Source organism: Ictalurus punctatus, chromosome 6, assembly GCF_001660625.3.
Source record: "Ictalurus punctatus breed USDA103 chromosome 6, Coco_2.0, whole genome shotgun sequence".
In the NCBI taxonomy this organism is placed as follows: Eukaryota; Metazoa; Chordata; class Actinopteri; order Siluriformes; family Ictaluridae; genus Ictalurus; species Ictalurus punctatus.
Window position 1 is genome coordinate 21,287,796 of NC_030421.2, and position 15,294 is coordinate 21,303,089.

Here is a 15,294-nt window from a genome sequence, read left to right on the forward strand (position 1 = left end):
TTCTCTAAAGAAGGCTGTCATAGCGTAGGCCAGTGGTTTTCACAGTGGGTTCCTGGGACCCCAGGGGTGTGTGACACATAGCCATGAGGTCCATGATTTTTATTAGAGTGGTGGAAATCATACTTGCAAGTTTTATGTTATTATATTAATTCATTCATTATCCTATTTCACTGGTCACTTAAACTGAATGAGTTTAATCCATAATCCTGTCAGACTATAAATAATGTAAACTAGGACCTAAAGTGTTCTATGGGTTGAAAGATCATAAATAAAAGCTTTGTGTCTCTAATATATAGACAAAATATTTTTATACACATTTAAATAATGTCCATGGAATTAATATGTACTTGGAATTTAAATGGGGTCCCTGACTGCAAAAAGTCTGAGAACTCTAGGCTGAGGCTATGAAAGAAAATTTATTTACACTACACACTTGGTAGTGTACTTCATTACCAGTGGGAAGCTGTTTAGAATTTAACCCCGGGACAAGAGCCCTCTACCCGGGGGAGGGGTGATTGGATTGGCCGTGATTCACACATGATCCTTATGCAAAAAATAATGCGGGAATATTTTTAATCCACTTCATGATGCTAAGAATGTTTAATTTAAAATAATAATCTGTTGATGCTTTCTTTCAAATACATAATCAATTGGTTCTTTCACGATGTGTGATAAAACGTTAAGTTTATATATAATCCAGCTAAGGAATTTGGAGTAAGAAACGATACATGAAGTACTTGTTTTCCTTTAATACACGGGGACAAAAGCAGTATCAGTACTTATAAAAGTCCCGTAAAACATAAACCTGAGTCGGAGCGCCCACTCGGGTTTGGTTATGGGAATGTTAGGAGTCTGTTGGAAGGGGAGAGGGATTGAGGGAAGTTTTCAACCCTGGCATTCAGACGCCATTACAACCCAAGGACTGCCCTCTTCTTTATCCACATCGACCACCACAAAGAAGGATTTCTCTCGTGGAAAATGCATTCAGATTTCACACACTGCTGATCATTCCCCCCCCCCAAAAAGGTCCAAACCCGTCCAAAACTTCTGCCATGTTCTCATGGGACGGTGAGCGTCTGAAGCATCTCTCTCTTGAGGTGAGTAGACTTTATATGCGCCTGAGTTAGCTGATCCTTCTAAGGAGAAACTTTCATTCCTTTATATTCAATGTTGCTAGCTAATTTAGCTAACGTCCTTCTTCTCTCTCTCTCTCTCTCTCTCTCTCTCTCTCTCTCTGGGAGACGAGTACTGGAAATGAAATGAGTAGTTGTGATACTGCTGTTTTCATTAAATGTAATGTTAAAGGATGTTTTCATAATTCATGGAAGAAGAATCAGAAGCGAGCGTAAATCGCGTTTCTTCTCGTCCTGTACAATAGCAGCACAATGTTGCGCTAGGAAGCGACATTAGCAAAACTGCCTAACTTGCTAACCCATTTATTTATTTATTAGCGTTTTGTAACTGCATGCAAAATGTTTAAACGCTATCCAGCACTAGATATAGTTTAAATAGGGCATACTGAGTATTTCTATCACTAATATACTATGCAGGTTTTACCCAGTTACTTTTACTGATGCATGAAATGATTATTCGGCTTTGGGACACACACACACACACACACACATTAACTTTACCAGAAATTACAGGATTTGTTACAGGGTTTTACTTCTTGAGGTTTTTACGATGATTTAGTAGCTAACAGAAGTGCAGGACCACCAGCTACATCAACCGCCATTATACTGCTACTATGTTACAGGAACCTCCGAATATGTCCGTAATTTAAAATGTACATTTAAAGTTACTCTGAATGTTTGCTATTGCTGATTTCATCTGTGCAGTGTATCATTTGATAATGTTTTATAGATTGTAGGATGTTTTACAGAGACGCACAGAAACCACACAGATAAGTATATTTAATATTGTGGCAAGTGTGTGATAACTCTTTTTAGGATGGAACTATACTTGAAATGACTCAATTGGGAATGTAATTAAACTACAGTTTTCAAACCCAGTCCCTGTTGTGAAACTCATACCTTTCTCATTCCCTTTGGATAACTATTATGTGATATAAGGTCCAATTTTTTGTTTGTTTGTTTTTAAGTTCCATCGATATTTGAAATCACACCAAGTTGTTTTGGCTGTGTCAGAAGTTTAATGCATCATTGTTGTTGCATGTCACATTGACTGTCTTCTCCTTATAAAATTTGTTTTAGGACAGTTTGAGAACACTTCACCCAAATGTTCATGTGATTGTAAAAATACAGTGTGAGTTTGGCAAACGGATCAGGCCAGTTTTACAGTCGCTGTGACCAGTCTGTTGTGGTGATGCAGGAGCTCAGTTTGATTAAGAATGTCCTGTTTATAGGTCAGTCTACATCCATATCTTCACCTACAGTCACTGGCTATGGTTCGTAAAAAAGAAAGATAGAAGAAGGAACAAGAAGTACAAGCTGCAGAACTTTGGTTCCTCTGTGGAGTTGCTGGGCTTATATTGCGGGATAGTGTGGGAATCTTGACAATCCGGGCGGGCCTTGTAGTAGAGCCGCTAATCCAACTGGAGAGGAGTAAGTTCAGGCACCTTACAAGGATGCCCCTGGACAGCTCCCACTAGAGCTGCATTAGACATGTCCCACTGGATGGAGACCCTGAGGTTGACCCAGGAAATGCTGGAGAGATAGCATCACAATTGGCTTGGGACCATCTGGGGATCCCTCAGGAGGAGCTGAAATATTTGGCCATAGATAAGAGAGGTTGTGATGAACTTCTCAGCCTGCTGCCACTACAAACCCACCAGGGATACCAGATGGAAAATGAGTGAATGGGTGAATGAATGGGGGGGGAAAGGAAATATAAAAAAAAATGATTGAACCCTTGCTTTGTTCCGTGTAAACAACTTGACAGTCTATCCTCATTAAAAGAGGAGCAAAAATCGACCCCCCCCCGTTTAAGTACTTTTACAGGTATCCATCTCATAAGTCTTCTCAACTCCACCATCCCCTCTGATATTGTGTATGTATATGTATGATAATTAGATTTCTGCATCATAAATCTAAAAAAAGCTTTGAGATACAGGACACATTTGAGATGCATTTATCTGGGGACAAATGAGCACTAAATAAACAGAATAATAACACCACATGGGGTTACAGTAACAAAAGCTGCTTTGTAAAGCCAGTAGTAATCCCTGTGTATTTTTAAATAATTACATTGGCTGGCATCTCAGTGCTGCACTATGAACTCATTAGCTACATGAATAATTTGGTACTTACTCTAAATCTGTTGATACTGAATACAGAATGCTCTCAAAGTGTGAGATCTAATCATTGCCCAATTGGTTGTTTTTCCTTTAGGTGCATAACATCCTTCCATGATGAACAGCACCAAGAATGGCACAGCGGTGGAGGGTTCGGGTGCCAGCGGGACAATGGTGCTCGAGTCGGCCTCAATCATAGTTATTGCTTTGCTCATCTGCTTAGGAAATCTGCTTGTTGTTGTGACGCTTTATAAGAAGCCCTACCTGCTGACACCTAGCAACAAGTTTGTGTTCAGCCTGACCTTGTCCAACCTGCTTCTGTCAGTGCTCACTCTCCCTTTTGTGGTAGCCAGCTCTCTGCAGCGAGAATGGATGTTTGGGGTGGTGTGGTGCAACTTCACAGCCTTGCTTTATCTGCTTGTTAGTGCCGCTAGCATGCTCACGCTAGGAGCCATTGCCATTGACAGGTGAGTCTGTTTGTCATAAAATAAATAAATAAATAAATAAAAATTTACATGAGAAAAGTCTGGATTCAGTTTATTTGCCAGTAAGTCGAGAAAATCAAATGGAAAAAATCAAATCTTATCTCTGTTCATGTTGTAATTATTTTTTTGAACCAGTGAGTGTATTTTTATTTAATATTTGTCATCAAATGTTAATTATTATAAATATAAAATTTTTATGAATTAAATAATATTATTACATTAAATGTATTGTCATTTTTAGTGTAACTCTCTTGATACTACAATCCATTCTTAATCTTTACAGGTACTATGCTGTATTATACCCTATGATCTACCCAATGAAGATCACAGGAAATCGGGCCACAGTGGCCATTGTTTACATTTGGCTTCACTCTTTAGTGGGCTGCCTGCCGCCACTTTTTGGTTGGTCGGCGTTTGAGTTTGATAACTTCAAGTGGACCTGCACAGCAGCCTGGCACAAGGAAGTTGGCTATACATCTTTCTGGGTCACTTGGTGCTGCTTGCTTCCCCTGGTGGCTATGCTAGTGTGCTACAGTGTTATTTTCCGTGTAGCTCGTATCAAAGCACGTAAGGTGTATTGTGGGACTGTGGTGGTTGCCCAGGAGGAGTCTGGCATGCAAAAGAATGGTCGCAAGAACTCCAACACCTCCACCTCTTCTAACAGCAGCCGCAAGAGCCTCATATACTCAGGCAACCAGTGCAAAGCTTTCATCACCATCCTGGTGGTGATAGGGACATTCTTGGCTACCTGGGGGCCCTATGTGGTAGTGATTGGAACTGAGGCATTGTGGGGAAAAGGTAGTGTTTCTCCACAGGTGGAGACTCTAGCATCCTGGCTGTCTTTTACCAGTGCAGCATGCCACCCATTAATCTATGGACTATGGAACAAAACTGTGCGTAAGGAGCTGCTGGGTATGTGCTTTGGGGACCGCTACTACCGAGAGTCATTCGTCACACGTCACAGGACGTCACGACTCTTCAGCATCTCAAACCGGATCACTGGTTAGTCCCTAGAGATGAATAGAGCTTGTGCATGTGTTGCATTCTTGTCGGTGTTGTGATGTGTTTAAATGCCCTGAAGTGTCGAAAACCTAAACTTGCTAATTGTCATAATTAAATGTATCCTTCAGATCTGGGGATGTCTCCACACCTGACAGCAATGCTAGTTGGAGGAGGGCAACTCTTAAGGCCTGGTAGTAGCACTGGTGATACTGGGTTCAGTTATACTCAAGACTCAGGTATGTATGTGCAACATGCAGAGACTGCACTCACCCACAATTCTCATAGTGATTACAGACAAAGGAACTTTTCTCCAATCACAACCAAATATTTTGGAGAACACCTAAAGGCAATGATTACTGGTGATTTTTTTTTTTTTTTTAACTGTAAATAGCACAAATATATGGGCCTGTGCAGTGTATACATAGCTTTGAGATACATAATGCAGACGATTATGCCATTCAACATTTAAGGTATTTGAGTGATCCTAACTGTTTTCACCTTCAGCTACAGACATCATGCTACTGGATAACTACTCATCTGACACCTCGCATTTCACACACTGCAATGGCTTTAAAAGAAGAAGCTCCGTCACATTTGAGGACCAAGTAGAACAACCTCGTAAAAGTATGTGGACCCTTTTGGCTTTTGTATCAGCAAAAAATCAATAGGGCAAACCAGTCTCTCATTAAGTACCTTAATAATAGCGTTTATATACTGTATAGCAACATTGAGAAACCATGTGTATTTGTTGCAAGTTATGTCTTACCCATAATTACATCTTTATCCAGGTGACTTCCCAACAGTCCAAGTTACTGCCGATGTCCATAAGTCCCTTGACAGCTTTGCATACTGTCTGGCAAAGGTCATAGAGAATGATGCCAAGCTGCAGCTGTTTGGGGAGAGCATGCCAATTCCTAGCAGTTTATTGATAGCACGCAACACACAGAGAGGACCACGGTATCTAGATGGACAGAGGCTTAGAATGGAGAGCATTGATGAAGGAATAGTCAAAGATGATGAAGATGAAGAAAATGTCCATGATGGATTTGTCTGATGGTATATACACTGCACTTTAAGTGTACACTGTGCACTATGCTGCCTTGTTTGGTACAGAGTCTTCTTAAGGTACTCAACCATCCAAAATGTGGCTTATTATTTATGTAATTGATAAATATAGGAACCATGAGCTGGTTAAAAACTTGCATAAAGGAGACTGAGACCTGTGTGGACAAAGTTAAATGTACTGTAATGGAGATGCCCCTTTATAGCAAAGGGGGGGAGAGGTTTGGTTGTATTGTGTTAAGATAACTAAGCTGTGTTTGTGCACAGGCGGCACATAAAATAGGTACAACTTAGACAGTTGTAATCAGTACTTTGTCAAGGTGCCTTTTTTGTTGTTTGTTTTTTTTTTTTTTTTGCAAGGAAGCCATAACCACTATATTGAGTACCTGTGATGTCTGTGGGGAATAATTAGTGCTGTCAGCCTTAAATATTATTCTGTTTTCCTTTGTATAATTTACTTTGTATGAAGATGGTGGGTTTTAAAACAAAGGAATCTTGTATTCCTGTTTTATGCTGAGAAAGTTATTCTGGTGGCAGTATGCCATGGTTTTTCTAATGTAAAAAACTGTTAATGTGGTGCATTATAATCAGTATTATGAGCAGTTGTTTATATGCTAGTATTCATTCTCAATCCAAGAGGCTTATCCAACTCTATGCCTCCTGTGACGTGATGTCTTTGTTGAAACAGGCTGGGACTCATTGCATTTGGAACTTCTCCAGTAGTATTGAGATGCAAGAACAGCAATGTTGTGTCTTTATTAGTACAGTTGCACTTAAATGATATGTGCTGTCTTGAGGTAAGGTTCCTTTTCTCCTGCTACTGTTAGAATAAGGAAACTGTTCCACTGACCTGCAAATCGTCCAATTGAACAAAGAATAGTTTACAATTTAGTCTGAGAATTCCTGTGGAATGTTTTATACCAAAAGTCAATATTAATTGTGCTGTATACTGTCATGGTAAAAAAGCTATAAAAAATACCATAAAACACAAACTACAGGGATTTCTTGTATTGGTTTATTATAATCCCAAAGACTGAGTATCTGTTTGTATATATTCAGTCGTTTAAAAGCTACTATTCCGTGTCCATAATGATCACAGCACAATAATGAATAAATATTAATGTTTTCCTCTAGACCGGTGTACTTTTAAATGTACCTAAACCTCTCATGATTCTGAAACTGATGGTGAACCGGAGACATGTTCACATTCCTGAATGGTGTGAAATGACTGGTTTAAAGCAAAATGGGGAATGGAGTGTTGAGGGAGAGCCATTTTGTCTGATTCCCTGTAATCAGTTAGCTTTTAGCAGTGCACTCTGGCCACCAGCTGCCAAAACAAATACCATCGGTCCTATTAGCAGAGAAACACTTAGCATTGCTCTGCCATCTATCAGAGGAGAACCACTTCAAAAGACAGCAGTGGGCTGAACCTTTCAATCAAAGGTTTTCTTTAAAAACCTACCCACTCACATAATTTTCATATCCAGTGCGCATCAACAAATCCATGCAGTGTTTCTCATTTGAAACCTATATATTTGATTCTATTAGAGGTGCCTGGAAGAACAAACAAACAAACAAATGAGGAAATCATATTTTAAAAAGCAATGTAGTCTAGACAAACCACTCAAGGAAAATTGACAATACAATAATGTAGCAACCCTTTTTTACGGAACATAAACTTAAAGCATGATTTTATGTGACATGCATAACTCCAGGTCTACAAAACTAGAAAATCTCACACACACACACACACACACACACACAAACACTGTTCGAATCGAGACCTTTTGCACAACAGAAATATTGCATTTAAATATTCTCAAGCACCCATCATCTAGCTACCTCGGTCACATCTTATATATTATATTTATATATTTTTTTATATACTGCAATTTATTCATCTTTCCTCACACTCACATATGATTTACTCCCATGTGAAGTAATCAGTAGAATAGTCATCTTTTTAAAAAAAGGAATACTACAAATGGATCCAACAAGGTAATATTCTACACAGCCTGTACAAATCTCAAATATTAAACTGTTTTAAAGCAAATGATGCTGATCGATTGTGATGAGGGGAGGAGGGTAGAATCTCAGCAGAGCTACTACTCATCTTCGTTCTCTTGTCCAGAACCCTCGGATCGGTCTGGGAGTTAAAGGGAGAGACAAAAAGTAAAATAAACATCCTGTTTCTCAACTACCTAAACCATGCTAAGTTATGAACTGGTCTAATTTGATTTGTCCATTTGTATTTTCAAATTGTAATGGTATTAAACATCACTCTTAGGGCTGATTTATACATCTGAGTGTGTCCCCACTAGAAGCAGTGTATTTAAGTTCAATTTAACTAATGTTTAAATCCACATCACTAAATGACAGATGCTTTAGTTTTATTTTTCATTGACTTGCTGTGGTTTACAACCCATGGCAAAAATATGGAATCATCACACTCATATGATATTCACCTGGCTTTTTTTTTTTTTTTTTTTTTTTTTACTTCACAGCAAATAAACAAATCTCAGATATTTATTGTGTTTAAAAGCAGAACATTCTGGCTTCATGAAACACATCTCTAACAAATTAAATGAAATTATTTTAATTAATGCCATATATTTTATCCCCAGATCAAGTAGAGGGGGGAAATGATGGAATCACCTTTAATTTGCATTTCTAAAACAAATACTAGCACAAGTCTAAAAATGCTAATTAGTCTGCAGTTAAGAGAATGCTTACAGACTACAGCCTTGGACTTTTTGAAAGTAAACATGGCCCCAACAAGAGATCTGTCAATTGAGAAAATGGAAAGGATTATAAAACTCCTTCAAGAAGGAAATCAAACATGGAGTGTGGCAAAAGATGATGATGTTCCCAGTCAGCTGTGTTTAAAATTTGGTTCAAGTATAAACAAAATGGGAAGGTTATAAAAGGAAAACATACGGGTAGATCAAGGACGATGGCAAATATCAAGACAAAACTCGAAGCAATATGCCTTGAAAATAAATATAAAAAATCCACAACAAAACAAATGAAAAACAAATGGTCAGAAACGAGTCAACGCTTGTGACAGAACTGTAAGAAATGGGCTGAATGAAATTTACGTTTACGTGAATGGATTTACATATAGAAAAGCCAAACAAAAACCAGCAATAACACTTAAACAGAAGAAAACAAGGCTACAGTGGGCAATCATGGCGTGTGGACGACTGGATGAAAGTGATTTTCAGTGATGAATCACAAATCTGCACTGGCCAAAGAGATGATGCTGGAACTTTTGTCTTAGGACGTTCTAATGAAACATATAAAGATGACTGCCTGAAGAAAACAATCAAATTTCCCCGCTCACTTATGATATGGGGTTGTTATTATCATTAGGTAAATGACTGGGGGAGACCTCAACAGTCAATGTACATTGAAGTTTTAGACACTTTCCTCATTCCACTGATAGAAAATAGGTTTCGTGATGAAGTCATTTTTCAAGATTATAATGCATCTTGCCACAGAGCAAAGAGTGTTAAAGATTTTCTTCAGGAAATGCAGATCAACTTAAAGGACATGGCCAGCAAACAGTCCAGATCTCAATCCCATTGAAAATTTATGGTGGAAATTTAAAAAAAAAACATGGTCCATGACGAGGCTCCATCCTGCAAAGCTGATCTGTCAACTGCTATTCAAGAAAGCTGGAACCAGCTTGATGGAGAATTCCATCATTATTGTATTGAAATGATTGTTTCTCATTAGTGAAGTCCATGCCTCAAAGAATTCAGGCCATCATAAAAGCCAGACGAGAGCAACAAAGTAATAATTGTGATTTATTTGTTGTTGATAATTCCATATTTTTTTCTTCTATTTAATCTAGAAAGAAATATGCCATTAATTAAAACTATTTAATTTCATTTGTTTGAGGTTTCATGAAGCCAGAATGTTCAGCTATTAAACAAAAATTGTTTCGTGCCATATCTGTGATTTGTTTATTTGCTACGAAGTTAAAAAGCCGGGTGAGCATCGTTTGAGTGTACCGATTCCATAATTTTTGCCAGGGGTTGTACATCACCTACACTGTGTGCTTATTGATAGTCCATTAGAAGAAAGAGAAAGTGAATGATTCTGTAGGATTAAACTGGCCATTATAATGAACTTTAGCCAGTATATAGCCTCATACTTAATATAATACATATTAACACAATATCATGATTGTAGTTTTCTGTAAATAAATCCATTATATAAAAATGTGATCACATCACCACGTGTGAAGCAAACGTGTGTGAAACACAGGGGAAAACTAGCTTCTGTTCATTTATACTCACTGTTCAGTGCAATCATAGAGGAGTTTTTATTAAAGACACCAATCTGAGAAACTAACAAAGTTAATATTTAAATGGAAAGTACTGAATGCAATGTGGGAAAATGTTATTATTTTATAATTTAATGTTAACACTTCAGATGTACTTTTAACAGTATTACTCTGATTGATGATAAACATTATTAATCTGAATTTGATTACACCTGCAGAAGAAATGTCACAACGTCTAATCAAACTGTTTCCATCTACATAATTGTCACGCCTCACCACCATCCAATCAGTGTTCCGCTGATGAACCGAAAATATGCATAAGGAGGACTGCAGGCTAGCACGCCTCTGTGCCACGTTTACCCATGATCCGCCTCGCTACGCCGAGATGCAAAGACGTAAATACCCATCAATGCAGGACTACAAATCAGGCTTTAGACTCCAAAACTGGAACCTGAGAAACAGACACTCTGGACAAGAGTTGTACTCCAAATAGTGTGGAATGTGAAGTTCACCTGTTCGGAGGTGATTGAGTGAGGCCAGCATTCGGAGCATGAAGGAGGCAGGAACAGTAATGGTGTTTCTCGTTTCTTCCAGCATCAGTTCATTACGAGCTATCACCTACAACACAATATACCACATATAAAGGATCCCTGCTACAGTGAGTAGTTAACTGACCAGTAGAGTTTCTCTATTGCATATTAAATTGATTAAGGCAGGATCATAATACAGTATATAAAACTCTTATACATCTTATGTATTATTGGCCAAGTGGCACTTTTGTTCAGTGATGCACTAACAGCAACCTGAAAGGGAGACTCAGATTTCTGAATGTTGCTGAGGGTTAACCTCTCGTATAAGAGGACTTTGTTACAGCAGCTTGGAATCTTAACTATGTTCAACTGTTCCATTAGTTTATGTCTCAGGCACAGAGCCAAGGAAGTCCCTCGCATTCCTTATCCTAATATGACATCACCTCCGCCTGTTAATCTGGACCATACAGAGATGTGTCAAGCTCTGCTGCCCTCTAGTGCACCTATAAATAGGACATCTAGGCCCACATATATTGCAGAATACAAATTCTTATATCTCCAGCACGTCCCATTGTCTTTTAGGCCTTCATTTTTTTTCTTGGTGCTCTGGTTTAGAAAACAATCAGCAAAGGAGCTTTACTGTACCTCTTCAGCAAGGTCTCTGTTAAACGAAGGTGACTGCTCAAGTGGGGACCAGATTTTGATGTCATAGTCAATTCCAGACGAAGCAAGAACTGGCAAAAGACAAAGTAGCTATAACATTGATTTCTTTACTGATTTTCTCCTGGCCCGTGTTCAAAAGAGCATTGTGATACTCACTTGGGTCGTAAGGGTGAGGCTGCAGACAGTTAACTACATGATTATCAGCCTCCAGAAGCATCAGGTGCTCTCCTGTATGTCTGTCCCAGATGAAAATATGGCCACAGTCGGAGCCACTCATTACAAAGTTATTTCCCCAGAAACACGACTCCTTTATCTGTATTCACAAAGATAAAGGAAAGATAGTTAACTTAAGATTGATAAGATACTGCTGGCAATTATTAGTTCTTCTTGCACAGCACTGTACAGCTGCACACCATGGTCCTGGAGTTACGGTGGCCCTTATACATCATTTTGACTGCAGGGCGTCTGATGTTCTTGGTCTCGCTCTCCTCCATCTCACGCCTTTCCTTTCTCCTGCGCAAGAGTTCCTGGATACGGGCTGCTGCTGAGCGTCTGGACAGAGAATTAAATATAGACTTCATTGACATCATGAGGGCTAGCGGCATTCTGACTGCATTTACACAATAACAAAGGCAAATTGGCTGTCAATTTTAAATAAGCTGTGACGTATTTTCACATTATTGTGACAAAAACAATGCAATAGTGATTAAATAAATGCTCTTTATGTCCATGCTGTAGAACTATTGCTGTTCACTGTACCAAATGCAGTGATTACAAGAATACTTGATAAGACACGAGGCTCATTTCCAAACACATGCATTCCACTCATTTGCCAGGTTAGTCACTGACTGAAGTGCCATTAAAATCCACCCACACATTTTTGTAACACACTCGAGCAAATAAGGTGACAAGTTAGTCCCTGTGAAAAGCATTTGTAATTCCACTCCACCATGAACACATTTTCAAGGTTAATATATGTGAGAAAAAAAAAGAAAAAAAAAATCAACAAACTGTTTACTTCTTGAAGCTAGATTATTTTAGAAATGAGCTCATCACAATACCTGATCATCCTATCACCTATTGCAGAGCCTCTGAAATTAAACCTAATGAGAAAAACAACTTCAGACTCTTTTCTAAAATGCATACATTTCCTTACTTCGACATTTATTTCTTAGGTGTACCATGTTGAAACAAATAATACATCTAAATGTAAAATGTGGAAAAAAATACATGACTTCTTACACATATTGTAGACATTATATGTATTAAGGGTAGTCTGGACTTTATTATAATTCCTTCACAGCAGAAGCTCTACAAGAATTATACTTCACCCAAGTTTTGAGTACTAAAAGCCCATACCTTTGTCCCTGACCTCCTCTGTACCTGGCTGAGGGGATGAGAATCGGGTCATCATCGCTGTCATCTGAGTCCTGGTTACTGCGTGAGGGTTGTGTGGAAGCCTGAGTGCCCTCCGCACCTGGTTCAGTCCTCTTGCAACCTTCTGCTGCTGCTGGATTCTCTGAAAAGGCTGTGCCTTGCAGCAATGTGCTTCCCTGAGAGCTTCCCGAGGCCCTCTCAGTGCCACTCTCTGAGCTCCCACTCGCCTCTGGCACTGACTCTCCTAATGCTGCAGAGGAGGAGCAGTGGCAAATATGGTGATCATGCTAGCTCATGGTTCCAGGATGAACAAGAGGACAGTAGTTAGCCTTAAACAGAAGATTTTATTAATATGGACTAATGTTGTTGTTGCTGAAATAATGGCTCACCCTGTTCTGGATTTAATGCTGCAGGCCCCTGATTCTCCCTTGCTTGAGCAGGCCTTTGTCCTCCACCACCAGTTCTGGAGCCAGATGCTAGATTACTCCTGCACATTGATGCAAAGACATATTTAATGGACTCTTTTGACCTATTGGCTCTGTGGGAAATACTGTGGCAAAACAAAGTAATTAGAAAATTGGTTAAGGCTCATGTTAGCATACAGTACAAATACTGTATGGCAAAACCTGCTCTTTGTTTTGATTATTTTCAAACTGTTATTCTGTTGATTTTAGACTGCTGCAGGATTTCATTTTTAATGCTGTGAAATTCTTTCTTTGCAGACAATGTTTACAAGAGAGGTACTTGTTTCCTTTTTCAGCCAGAAACTATAAGGGACACTCAGTGAGATATGTCGGGTGCTGATCTGATCGCTCACCATTCATCGGTGAAGTCTAATTTGATGGTGCTGGTGGTGGTGCCCTCCGTACTGTAATGCAGGCTCAGGACAGGCTCAGGTGTGCCTGCTGCTGTAGCCACTCGCCCAGTGCCAGAGCCCACTCCTCCTGTCCCACTGCCACTGCCAGCTCCACCTTCTGCAGCTGGACTTGAAGAGCAGGCTCCACGGTCATCTTCAACAGCATGAGTGGAGGAGGTGGCTTCACTGCCAGCTTCAGCAGCAGGAATTGAGGAGCAGGTTCCAGTACCATCTTCTGCACAGGCCTGGCTGATACTTGCTTCAGTGCTTCCTGAAACAGAGAAAGAGAGACCAAAGACAAATAGAAACATGGTCTAAGAACAGCTGAAATCTCTTCAGAACTGCAGCTATGAATGTGAACAACACTAAGATTAAATAATCTGAGGGATGAATTTGCTGATTTGGACATAACAGATAATCAAAGCAGTCATTTGATTCTGAAAGTGACAGCACCATCACCCTGGAAACAGTTTGGAAGGGAGAACAGAGCAAAGCATGATACTTGGTATTAAAGACAATATTTACTGTAAAGACATTATTGGCATTGCGTCAACATATATAATACAAACCTCACACTTCATGGTAACGTGATGCAAGATGTGTGAAGAGAGGAAAGTTACACCACTAGAATGATCAGTTTGCATTTCAACACAACATAACAATAGCCTCAAGCCACAAGCAGAGGGCAAACTGAGGATTCAGTTGGTGAAGAAGAAAGTAAGAACAAGTTAACTACTGTAAGCATGGTTTACTGGTAAAGCCTTTAACCAATACAACCAGAGTGCAATTTAGGAGGGGAACTTACTGAGCGAAAGGAAACATTCTTTAAACATCACGGCAAGGTTAAAAGTACAATCATCAACTGGCACAATCAGCATAAGCTCACCAGCTATGAAGAAGTACATCAAGTCTTAAGAGCATAAGCATCCCCAAATACATTTTCATTTTAAAAACTAAAAAAAATTAACTGCTTGAACTAACCAGACTACATTTTAAAGCTGTTCAGATTTTTAAAAAGCTGTGTTAAAAAAAAAAAAAAAAAAAAAAAAAAAAAAAGTTTAGTAGTGATGACAAGAAACCTTAAGCCGGGCATTTAACATAGAATTTAAGGTTAAAGACAATGTTTGCCAACCTGCTTTGCCAACTTATTCAAATACATGTATTGTTAACCCCCTGCACCTTGCTTATCTGTATGTTGTGTCTTAGGTGAACATCCGTTCATACAGTCCATCAGCCCAGTGAATTCTCAGTAAGATTACATATTACTCATACTAGGTCTCCCTCGTGTTTATTTCATGTATATTTTATATACAACAAAAAACACAGGACAATTTAATCTTTCAGCTGAGCCATTACTTTCAAAATGGCTTTCAATAGAACAGCTAGCATCTACTAAAAAGTGATGGATTTTAAGAACCTGCCCATTGACTTATGATGCTGATGCCATAGAAAGAAAAGACACTGTTGTACCAATGTGACAAAAAGTGCATGGGGACAGAAAAAAGACAGCTGAATTAAGGGAATGAAAGGAAGGGAAGAATGGCGGAAGAGGGGAAGTGACGCACCAGGCTGCTCATCCAGAGTCATGGATCCAAGCTGTTTGTTTACCGCAGACGAAGGAGAATCTGCAACACAAACAAAATGTACTGAATAAGCAAATAGTAAAAAGAAATGAGCAAAGAAACGATGAACCCGGGGCCAAAACTACAGGTCTAGTACACAGCCATCATACTGCAGCACAAGCAGAATCCAAATGATAAGAAAGAAGTGTCCTG

The 15,294-nt window shown here is 39.1% G+C and overlaps 2 protein-coding genes across 10 annotated transcripts in view; one reads left to right on the forward strand and one right to left on the reverse strand.

The window, feature by feature from the left end:
- Positions 1–437: 437 nt before the first annotated feature.
- On the forward strand, positions 438–6,935 carry gpr161a (G protein-coupled receptor 161a). 3 transcript variants are annotated; one of them, XM_017469674.3, is made up of 6 exons: positions 438–1,097; positions 3,351–3,720; positions 4,022–4,740; positions 4,869–4,976; positions 5,245–5,364; positions 5,529–6,935. In XM_017469674.3, the coding sequence occupies exons 2-6, from the start codon at positions 3,368–3,370 to the stop codon at positions 5,792–5,794; spliced, it is 1,566 nt and encodes a 521-aa protein (XP_017325163.1). In that variant the 5' UTR covers positions 438–1,097; positions 3,351–3,367; the 3' UTR covers positions 5,795–6,935. The 3 variants fall into 3 exon arrangements, with proteins under 3 accessions (XP_017325163.1, XP_017325165.1, XP_053536963.1); XM_017469676.2 differs by lacking the exon at positions 438–1,097 and adding an exon at positions 1,104–2,960; XM_053680988.1 differs by lacking the exon at positions 438–1,097 and adding an exon at positions 1,104–2,365.
- A 446-nt stretch (positions 6,936–7,381) lies between these two features.
- dcaf6 (ddb1 and cul4 associated factor 6) overlaps positions 7,382–15,294 on the reverse strand; it is a 37,800-nt gene continuing 29,887 nt past the window's right edge. For 3 of the 7 annotated variants that reach the window (XM_017469667.3, XM_017469673.3, XM_017469672.2), the window contains 10 exons: positions 15,085–15,144; positions 13,481–13,790; positions 13,053–13,150; positions 12,646–12,913; positions 12,348–12,389; positions 11,700–11,838; positions 11,443–11,599; positions 11,269–11,357; positions 10,606–10,711; positions 7,382–7,948 (listed from right to left, as the gene is read on the reverse strand). In XM_017469667.3, the coding sequence (XP_017325156.1) occupies positions 7,908–7,948; positions 10,606–10,711; positions 11,269–11,357; positions 11,443–11,599; positions 11,700–11,838; positions 12,348–12,389; positions 12,646–12,913; positions 13,053–13,150; positions 13,481–13,790; positions 15,085–15,144 (1,310 nt within the window). In that variant the 3' untranslated portion in view covers positions 7,382–7,907. The remainder of the gene's footprint in view (positions 7,949–10,605; positions 10,712–11,268; positions 11,358–11,442; positions 11,600–11,699; positions 11,839–12,347; positions 12,390–12,645; positions 12,914–13,052; positions 13,151–13,480; positions 13,791–15,084; positions 15,145–15,294) is intronic. The other 4 variants (XM_017469668.3, XM_017469671.3, XM_017469669.3 and 1 more) reach the window with 4 other exon arrangements.